The sequence below is a fragment of the Gossypium raimondii genome, chromosome 13, assembly GCF_025698545.1.
Source record: "Gossypium raimondii isolate GPD5lz chromosome 13, ASM2569854v1, whole genome shotgun sequence".
Lineage (NCBI taxonomy): Eukaryota > Viridiplantae > Streptophyta > Magnoliopsida > Malvales > Malvaceae > Gossypium > Gossypium raimondii.
In genome coordinates this window covers 50,483,257-50,494,277 of record NC_068577.1, presented here as the reverse complement: position 1 = coordinate 50,494,277, position 11,021 = coordinate 50,483,257, and the positions used below count along the sequence as shown (strand labels likewise).

Here is an 11,021-nt window from a genome sequence, read left to right as displayed (position 1 = left end):
AAATTGTTCTTAATTTTCTTTATTATACTTTGACATTTTTGGAAGTTACTTTTATTGTTATTAAATTGTTGTTAATTTGGTGTTTTAATGAATTATATAAGATTAGTTTAGTCTTCTTAACTAAATAAAGGTGATGGGTGTTTTATTGTGTATTCTCATTTAATAAATTAATATCTCTCACTAATCCATTCAATTAATTTTGCATGTTATATCTGTCAACTTTTTTTATTGTTTTTAATTCTAACTTTTTCTTTTTTTCTTTTAAATAAATATTTCTTTAAAAATATTAATTCTTATTTTATCTATATTTTATATATTTCCAGCTTCTAAGGAGTCTATAGGGTAAATTACACTTTTATTAAGCCTTTTAATTGAATTTTTTTTCATTTTTCTAATATTTGTCCACCCTTATTAATGTTTACTTTTTTATCAATATTTAAATGTTACTTATAACAATTAAAATTTTGGATATGAATTTATATTTTTTCACACCTTTTTTTAGTAAATAAAGAAAGTTTGGATAACTTTTAATTATAATTTTGGGTTAATGTATATAAAAGTATGTAAATTTAATAATTTATATCTACTTGATATTTATATATTTTAAAACCTAATTAATACCTAAATTTGACAACCTTAAGGCAACTTGGTACTTTTGTTAGGAACTTGACTAACACTATTAAATATGCTAACGTGACACTAACAACTAATAGCATAGTGACATGTGGCAACCTTACATTTTGATACGTGACAAATAAAATTTTAAAATAAAATGTTTAGATTTTTAAAAAAAATATATATATTTTTATTTTTGGCATGTGTCAAATTGTGAGGCTATCATGTCACATTGCCATTAATTGTTAGTGTCATGTCAGCGTATTTAGCAGCGTTAGTCAGTTACCTAAAAATGGTACCAACTTGTCTTATGATTGACAAATTTAGGTACAAGTTAGATTAAAATGAAATTAAGGTATAAAGTAAATATAAAATACCAAGTTCAAGTATCTTAATATATATTAACCCTATAATTTTTACATTTTATTACTTTTTCCAAAATTTGGCAGTTATAATAAATATTTTTATTATGTTATTTTTAAAATTTATTATTACATTTTATTTTTATTATTTTATTATTTATTTCTTATAACGTTTTAATTCATTTGGAAGTTGCAATCATGTTTTAATATTGCTTTTATTGTTAATTTTATTTATTATACTTTGATTCTTTGAAAGTTAGATTTTTCTTTTTCTTTTTTTATATACTGCTCTTTAGTTTTTCTTGGCACTTTTTCTTCTTCTTTTAGAATGGTAACATTGCATTGATTAAAATTTTCTTCTTTTTTTTGTGATTTTTTAATATTTACACAAATTGTGATTATTAGATGAGACCCGTCTGGAAAACTACACAATAATTTGTCCCACTTTCAATTTAATAACACTTTAATTGCTAATATTAGATTAATATAAATTGAATAGCAATATATTAATTGACTTATTTGTTATTTTGTTTAAGTGAATTGTTAGTCCAAATACCACAATTCCAAGTGATTTTGCTATTCTGTTTTGACCTTAATTTTCAATAATGCCTTGCTCCAACAGTTAAATTTTTGAATTTTAATGTATTTAATATTAAAATTGTTTTTGCAAAAATCATAAAAAAAAGATAAAATTAAAATATAAAAACAAGAAGCTCTAGAGAACATAATTTTAAGACATTTGAACATATGAAATAATAAAACTGCAAAGGCTTATTGATATTAGCCAATTCCACTAAATTCTTTCAATTATTAAGTAATTATTCGCTGTAACTGTAAGGGCCTAGAATCGATCAAATCTGAATACGGGAGATAGGGATATATATTGAAAAGTGCAGAAAAGAAGAAAGTATGAGCAAACATAAAGCATTCAACAAAAGGTATTTTAAGATTCAAAGGACACTGAGTTACACATGACAACCAACACACAACAAAAGTACACAAACTAAGGATTCTTTTAACCTTTTTATTATTATAACCAAGTTCTTTCTACTTCACAAAGCCCATTGCATCCTTCAAACGCATCTTGGCTCGGATTTTAGCCTTGCAGACCAATAATACCTACATCATTTACAACTTACTAATCAACAATAATATATCTAATCATCAATTGTAGCTATGATATTCCACAAAATTATTGATCATGTGATTGAGATAGATAATTTACCGCAAGCTACTCTGCCGCCAGCATTTCCTGTGCTTTTGCTGAGCTCATGGCCGCCTGCACATATAATAGCACTGTTACAAAATATGACTCTAACTTCCAAATCCATTTCATAGTTTGCCGTAGATGCTTGATTACAAACATCCAATGAGGAAGAGCAAAGGGGTATACTGTTCCTAGCATAAGCAAAGGTCATAAAGGAATAAAACAATTTAATCGGAGTCAGAATTTTGAACTATTATTACCCTTGCCAAGGTCATCGGGATCTGCATGGACAACTACAGCTCTTCCGATAATGGAGTTTGGGCCTGTGAGAGGAATCTACAAGATACGGAACAACAGATTTTAGCAATGGACTTAAGTCGGTCCACAGCATAACCGGAAACACAAGAGAAAGAAATCAAAAGAAAGCACAAAGGACTAATAAGTAGCTGAACAAACCTGTTTGTCGGTGATGGAGAAGCTAGCACAGCCTGGATCAAACAAACAAAATTGGAAAAAAAAAAAAAAACATACTACTGAAAAAACGTGAAACGGAACAAGGAAATCGAATGTTAAACTGCTAAAACTGCTGAAATCTTATGGTCGTTGATGGAAAGCAAATATTCATACCATCATCACCAACAGTGACATTTCCTAGATCACCAGCATGGCGGTTCTCATCTTCGGGAGCACCATGCTCTTTGCCAGCAGGATTAAAATGGGGTCCTGCAAACAGATTAACCTCAAGGTCAAAATCCAAAAAACAAATACACAGAAGCCAAGAGAAACCAACAAAACCAACTTCTAGACGTTTACCAGTTGACATGCACCCGTTAGTTGTGTCCCCAAGGGCATGAACATGGAAGCCATGGAGTCCGGCCTTAAGACCAGAAAGGTTCCCAGTCACGGTAGTTGGACCTAAAAAAGGAAAGAACAGATTAAATAACTTCAACATGAAACATAGAAACAAAGAAAACAGAGAGATCCTATCGGAGTTGTGATTTACCATCTCCTTCTTGGGAGAAGAAAACAGTTCCGCTAACACCTTCATTGCTGCTAAGGACGGCAACGGCTTTCACCATTTTGGTATGTGATCTATAAATTTTCACCAAATACGTTAATTTCTCCCACTAAAAACACTATGTTTTAAGCACAATTCTTGAATCACATAACAGCAAAGAAGAAGAATACTCGTCTCAAGTAAGATTAACATTTTTCTTAGAAAGTGAAAAGATAATCTATAATTTTCAAAATTAGAAAAAGAAAATCCAGCTTCTTTCTTCAGCACAGAATCTAGTTCAAGACATACATACATGTATATTAAATAATTTACCTTTTTTTTCCTTTTAGCTTTCGTCAATCAACATAAGAGAAAATGAATTGATAGTCATCAAGATCAAGCTTAACTTATGCAGGAAAAATTGGGAAAAAAAAATCGAACAAGCAAGCAAAATCTAGGCAAGAAAAACAAGAAATCGAGAGTAGACCTTGAATAAAAGCTAGTATTGGAAGAAATGTAGATCAAAAGTCAAAATACCTCTTTGTTTGCTATGTACCGAAAAAGAAAAGGTAAATGAAAGAGAGATTCAAGCCTTTAAAACCCTAGAAATTGAATGGACATAAAAAGCCAAAGAAAGGAAAAGGATCTAACCTCAGAGCCCCCCTTTGCTGAATGTAGAAGAGAACAAGGAAAACAGAAGTGAGAAATGAGCGTGGTGTGTCTAGCAGTTAAATCAAACTTATAGAATAAGGGGTGGAAATCGTGGAATCACTGAAAACTGAGAGAAGCTTCTAGTAACGTACAACCTTCACCACTTCACCAACCCCCTTAGGGTACAACGGTAATTGTGCTATATGATTTAAACTATTATAAACTTTGTTTAAAATTATATTTTCAGCACTCAGCTTTTGAAAATTACATAATAATCATTAATGTTATTAAATTATTACATATTTGTCACTTAACTGTTAACTTCCGTTAAAAAGTAACTTACACCTTAATTCAAATGGTTAATAGCTAATCTAAATTAAAATTATTTTGATAGTTTTAAAATTTTCTTAACAATAATTGTAAAAAATTAAAAATCTTAAAATAAATAATTCATATAAAATAAATTGACACAAGCAAAAAAAATGTTAACTAATTTTTCACATCCAATCTTATAACAAATCAGTTTTTGAACTTTTACAAAACAAATAAATAAATACCCATTCACTTTGATACTACTCGTTTTTCATTTGCTTTGTTGTTTTACGCTCTTTTCATTTTTATTTTTCTTTGCCCTTTTCTTTTTCTTTTCATGCAAATCGGTGTTGGTTTCGCTCTTCCCAAATTATTAAAAATAATATATATATATTATTTATAGCTAAAAGTAAACTATTGACTTGAAATTTGAGGGAAAAATGGTGAGTTTTGGAGAAGAAGAAAACATTTTGTATTATAATTTAAAAACTAAAATTACTCAAAATCCAATCAATCCAGTAATTAAATAATGGTGGGTTGAGAAAGAAGTAGGATACTTCATATTATAAACTAAAAGAAAAAAAATCAAACTTATCAAAGAACTTAAACAATATAATAAAACCTTTTGCTCTTCTTTTTTAATTTTTATTCCATTCTTTTTGTTTTTTCATAATTATCAGGAAAATCTTGTAAAAAGGTCGTTGATGGTAAAAGTTTTTATGATTCTCAAGAATGAAAGCAATGTTGCAAGCTTCGATTTTGTATCTTGAAAACTTGAGCAGTAATAATCGATTTAATAGTGGAATCTGACTCTTGCATTGAGATGTATTTTACAAAGGCTAGGTAAAGCAACATGAAGTTGTTGATGTGATTGAAGGTGTTCATCAATGATGGAAAATAAATGGAATTTAATTTAAATTTTTAGTTTTTTTATATAATAAAAATTGCAAGAAAAGTAAGTTTAAAAATTTAGTTTTAATTTTAAGAATTTTAGATTTATACATATTTAAATATTTTATATTTTTAAAAATTATGAGCTTTTAAAATTATTTTTATATATTTTAAATATTTTTAGTCTAAGATTTTTTAATTATTTTACAATTATTGTTAAAAAATTTTAAAAATATCAAAATAACCTTTTAACTATAGCAGGAACCAGAGTAGCTATTAACCCAGACAAAAATGTAACAATTTGATAATGTTAATGACTATTATGTAACTTTTGAAAGTTGAGTGACGAAAATGTAATTCTAGACAAAGTTTAGGGCCAGTTGATGTAGTTTACCCTTTTTATATTTATATTATTATTTAAGTTGTTATATGAGATGGTTTTATGAGTTTTTTTTTATTTATAAAAATTTGGTTTTAGGAGTTAAATTGATGCCAATTTAGCTGAAAATTTATGAGAAGGTTAGACTTTTAAATAATAGCAAATTATAGTGATAGTTGTGCAATTATTAATAATATTTTTAGTTATTTACATATAAAAATTACAAAATTATTATTTAACTAAATTTGAATAAAAGTACTATAGATGTCCATATATTAAGAGTTAGATTATATTTTATCATCTATACTAAAAAAATGAGCAAGATAATCCTTCTACATTAGATCAAAATGTAAATTGGACATTTTTGTTAAAAAGTTTGTTCATTTATACTGTTAAAACTGGTGCGGCTAACAAAATAATCAGACAGTAATATATGACATGCCATAGGTACCTCAATGATACTTTTACAGTTAGATTTATCGGTTTTTTGATCGTCGAAGATAATATAATAACTTTTCAAATTGGTTTAACAACAAATTCAAACTTATGTCAATTTGATTTTATTTTAAAAATTTAACCGTTAATCCTGATTATAAAAAAATTCACACACATCTTTCTTCTTTCTATTTCTTTCTTCCTTTGCAAAACGAAACAAAGCTGCTTTTCTCAAGGCACATTGTTATGATGGGGGAGATGGCCATAAAACCGGTGTTAGTAAACAAAGCAACATTTTGAAGTGGCTCCATTCCAACCCACCACACAGGTGACAGAGTTGAAAGCTGTTGCCTGCACTATATTCTTTACCCAACACCACAACATATCATTGAAAAATAACCCAGTGGATGAATTGAGAGTCAAGAACTGGAGCCGGCAAACTAACCTTGTATATCTATTTTTATGTCTGTTCGTTTAATTTGAAATCATTAAAAAAATTATCCGAAATATAATTAAGAATATCGTTTGACACAAACTAATGAGCACGTAATAAGAACTATCCGAGCAAGATATATGTACGTATCCAATGAAATATATATTATTTTTTCAAAAAACTTCATTATTATTTTTATTTCTTTCACTCACATACTAAATATGTGATAGGATTGATTTATATATAAAGTTGATTGCATCCAACATTTTCAAACTTTGACTAGGATTCTAAATTGCGAATCTCACAATGTTTTAATTGAGGTATGGAGATTTTAAATTGATGAGGAATTGAAGTCAGGAATGGCATACAAGGTTTGAAGTCGGCGGCTTGACCAACAGTGGTCTCCTGTAATGCTTTTCAATGCATCAGATGCAAAAGTAGGGAACTGCAAGCAATCCAATTGCTCATTTACAATTCAGCTTGTCTCCCTTCTTATTAGCTTTCTTCCATCCCACACTCTGTTTCCATTCCCATGCATGGCATAATAAGCTTTGACAATTGATCCATTCATGGAAGTTTGCCTAAATCCTTGTACTTTTAGTCTTTATTACTTTACTTTTTGGCTCTTGTAATCATATCACTTGAAATCTTCAAGCTCCTTAAGTACGTCTATTTTATGTCTATGAACTTAACCCCATCTTTTCAAGATTAGAGATAATTGAAATTACCAACATCAAACATTTTGATATAAGAAATCAATGAGGGAAAAGATAATGAAGAGAATGTGATGAGAATTTAGAACAGTTCACTTTTATAGGGCGAAGAGCCGTTAATGAACAAGATGAGGTGGAGAAAATATGAAGAGCTCCATGGTGGAAAAAGGGGCCATAAATGCCTTTTGTGACTATTAATATAAGAGAGGAAGATCCCAAAAAAACCCACCTTTATCTTAATCACAAAATATATATATATATATATATATATAATCAAATTATTTATGCATAACAAAATACAAGTGCATTTTCAAAACTCATCCAAGTAAGTATGATAGCTTATGCTCACTTACTAGCAAAGAAAAAGGCTTAGATGCCCACATGAACATGAACATGATATAGATTTTGAGTTTTGATTTCAACAGGCCCTTAAGGTCTCTTTAGCATTGAGATTGGCACACCAACAGTAATGCTATACTAGCCTTAATCCTGTAAGCTAGATGATAAAGGATTTGGTTTGGGCATATATCTAATAAAATTAGGTCACATTAATAACAATAGAACGGCAACAGGAATAGTATTTCCTTGATTTACCACACAAAAAGTTAAATCGACAAATTTAACTTAAAATTCCAACAACATAAGGAGTTCACAACAAGATTTTTAAATGCTCTCAGAGATCAATGGGGGGGCATGGTGAATGAACCTGCAACTTAGGTCCTTGTTTCTAGGCACCTTTAGCACGGCAGAGCTTCTCAATAAGATCGGCGGCATCCTGAACAGTTGTGATGTCTTGGGCATTGTCCTCTTTTATTGTGACTCCAAATTCTTCCTCGATTCCCAGCACAATCTCAACCTGAAATGGTATGACACAAGCCACAAGCAATAGCCTCAAGTAAAACACATTATAGCGTGGACATGCGGCTTTCGCTTTAATTATATGAGACATAGAGTTATTCATGTTGACAAAGAATTAAGATTGATTAGAGAAAAATGGATGACTTCAAGGATACATATATAGATGAGCATGAACATACAGATAGGCAAAATTTCATTCAACTCAAACAAATGCATGAGATCCATGATTCTGCACCCTACATACCCAAATGAGAAGAAAAGGGAAAAAGCTAGGCATTCAGAAACCGAATCAATGATCATTGAGGGGTTGAGGGAGTACCGTATCAAGAGAATCAGCTCCAAGATCAGAAAATTTGGATGCCCCAGTGACAGGTTCGTCACTTGACAAAGCTAGTTGTTTCCTTGCTATTTCGCACACCTTATCTACAGTCTCTGGTTTGGCCTGACCAATGACAATTAACCCAGGCATTAAGATCATGTTATTCACCAAAAGTATAACAATCATTTCTGCAAAAATGAACAGATCATTACTATCATGTTTACAAATAAACCTACAAAAGATGCAGAGACATTTATGAATAATGAATATAAAAATACAAAAAAAATGTGAACCCCATTGTGTAGTCAGTAGCATTTGCCCCCTCACAAATGAGTACAGAAAGTAATATCATTCAATTGATTGAGAAACGTACAGCACAGGATATCCGCAAGCGAGCAGGCACAGGACGCAACCTAAAAGATAGGTTGTTTCTTTCCTGGTTCACAAATGAAGCCAATTTCAGCCCAGAAGCCCTGGTTGTAGCCTGTTAAAAGAAGTTGTTAAACAGCAGTCAGTCCATAATAATTCCTATAATAATAATTGTACTAGAAGAATAAACTATCTTCAAGGATATCTCAACTGCACCTTACACCAAGCAATACAGACACTTTATATTTGCATTTTATTATAAGGAATCGTAACCAGTGGCTACCGGCACTGGTTAAGATGATATTTAAAGAAAGAAAAATATGGAAATTTACTTCAAATAGAAATCTCAGATTACACAAATCAAAACAAGCATTAGACTAAAAGGTAAAATCTACGCAAAACTGACAAACAGATAGAGAAAAAAAAAAGACTAGTACTATACTCAGAAACATGAATTTGAGAGAATGGATTCAGATTTCATTTATCATATAAATTGTGAGAATAAAAATAATACATTACGCATAAATTAGTTAAGATTCATTATGATTACATACTAAAAAGAAAAGCATAGAAACAATAATTTCAAACTCATGAATATCTAAACAGTTTCAAATTCACATCCAACAAATCCATGAACATGAATATTACATCTGCATGTGTTTTATCACAGAATCCAAGTTACGGAAACAAGAAGAAGAAGATGAAAAAGGAATACCAAGGAGTGGCGAGGTTGCATGGAGACGGAAGAAGCAGCAATGGAAGCCATTGGAGGCGGTGCAGGGGAAACAGAGAGAAGGGAGGAAGTGAAATACGAGGGAGAACACGAAGAAAGTGTGGGGAAGAGTGGTAGTTAAGGGTTAGGGAGGGAGAGTATTTCAATACCTGCACGTTTTGTGATACTGACAGGCATTCGTGTTTTTCGATCCTACGTAGCCATTTTCCTCGTCTTTCTTGCTATGTCTCTCTCTCTCTTTTTTCTTACATAATCTTGCTCTAATATTTAAAGCAATTTAATTGAAAAAACAAAATTTATATATTAAAAGGATTATATAAATAATTTAACTCACTAAAAAAATAAAACTAAAAACCATCTCCTTAACACAGAAATTAATATCATTTAGTCTTATTCACATACATCCTCCCTCTTAACTCCTCATATCATTTTCATTTAGAACAATATGTTTTATTGTAACCTTTCAATCCGGTTTGTAATATAGCCGTCCTACCGGAGGCTACACAATATCTCATCATCTTCATCACCTCATATCAGTTCATATCATATCATACATATCAAAAGCAGATGGTAGTGACTTAAGCATAAAAAATGATGCTTACTTTATATCACAAATTGACTCCACTCAGATTGAAGACCTTGGATAACCATTATTCACACAACATCTTTCATTCATTATAAAGGAGGATTACTTACCTTACATGAATTATAAAATAAAGAAAATTAAAACACATGAAAGTAAGAGGGAACTCACCAGAAACTTTAGCATAAGTCTATAAAGCAGGTCATTTGCCTTCATCACTTGGACCTTCATTAACTTCTTGAGCTAAAATAAAGATAGTTAAACGTATCAAATCATCAATCGATCAAATCTGATCATGCATGCAAGAATCAATAATGCTTAATCTAGAATCACGAAGTTTCCTTCCTCACACACTATTCTAACATCTATACATGCAGAACACATAAATGACTTAGAGGGTAACCTAGGGTGCATCAGTAATTACCAGTGAGCTGGTACGAATGTAGAAGTTAGATGAATACTGCGAACCTTACTTCGAAGAGGTTTTCTAGACTTAGGATTTTAAAGAGTTTTCAGAGGAAATTAATCAAGGAAGAAGAATAAAACGTAAAAGTATTTTGAAAGACCACCGCTATTTTTATATACTCAAGCTCAAAGACAAGGGTTAGTGGAAAATTAGATAATTTTACTAACTCTCTTGATTCCCGTGATTAAGTGCACTTAACATAATTTAAGCTTTATTATCTATAGTAGTCTCTAGTTCCGTTCTAACTAAGTCTCAACTTAACTAACCAAATTACCATACTTAAATAATAAACAAACCTAAAAAGTTGTGAACTTAATGAGTTCGCCAAAAGCACCTGGGTTGCGCAAATACTTAACAGAAGAATCCGCCAAACCACAGAACTCGCCAAAACTAAGAGTTCACCAAATGGCGCAATACAAATAATTCTATGCTTAGCTAGACAAACATTTTACTTACTCATATCTATCCTTATTTTACCAACTATACGCCAAACAATAACCACATTCAGAGATTTCGTCGGACGAGCTGTTACAAGACACATTCCACAGTTAATAGTATAATATTAGCAACGACTTTAAAATGTTATTATGTAATTAAATTTTATTTTTATTAATCACAACTCGATTTGGCAATTGCGAATTGTTAACGACAGAACAAGATGTTGTTAAACGTCAAAATATTAACAACCTTAAAACATT

General features: G+C 30.5%; 2 protein-coding genes across 4 annotated transcripts; both read right to left on the bottom strand.

Annotated features, from left to right (window-relative positions):
• Window positions 1–1,887: 1,887 nt before the first annotated feature.
• LOC105783575 (superoxide dismutase [Cu-Zn]) lies at window positions 1,888–3,996 on the bottom strand. Of its 3 annotated transcripts, XM_012609115.2 has the most exons (8): window positions 3,833–3,995; window positions 3,188–3,276; window positions 2,998–3,099; window positions 2,812–2,907; window positions 2,641–2,672; window positions 2,445–2,520; window positions 2,203–2,256; window positions 1,888–2,096 (listed from the first exon to the last, which is right to left on the bottom strand). In XM_012609115.2, exons 2-8 carry the CDS (start codon window positions 3,261–3,263, stop codon window positions 2,074–2,076), a joined length of 459 nt encoding a protein of 152 aa, XP_012464569.1. In that variant the 5' UTR covers window positions 3,264–3,276; window positions 3,833–3,995; the 3' UTR covers window positions 1,888–2,073. The 3 variants fall into 3 exon arrangements, with proteins under 3 accessions (XP_012464569.1, XP_052482932.1, XP_052482933.1); XM_052626972.1 differs by lacking the exon at window positions 1,888–2,096 and having other exon boundaries at window positions 2,177–2,256; window positions 3,833–3,996; XM_052626973.1 differs by lacking the exons at window positions 1,888–2,096; window positions 3,833–3,995 and adding an exon at window positions 3,719–3,756 and having other exon boundaries at window positions 2,177–2,256.
• A 3,560-nt stretch (window positions 3,997–7,556) lies between these two features.
• On the bottom strand, window positions 7,557–9,442 carry LOC105781821 (acyl carrier protein 2, chloroplastic). The gene is made up of 4 exons (XM_012606341.2): window positions 9,257–9,442; window positions 8,546–8,656; window positions 8,173–8,295; window positions 7,557–7,851 (listed from the first exon to the last, which is right to left on the bottom strand). The coding sequence occupies exons 1-4, from the start codon at window positions 9,305–9,307 to the stop codon at window positions 7,723–7,725; spliced, it is 414 nt and encodes a 137-aa protein (XP_012461795.1). The 5' UTR covers window positions 9,308–9,442; the 3' UTR covers window positions 7,557–7,722.
• Between the last annotated feature and the right edge of the window lie 1,579 nt (window positions 9,443–11,021).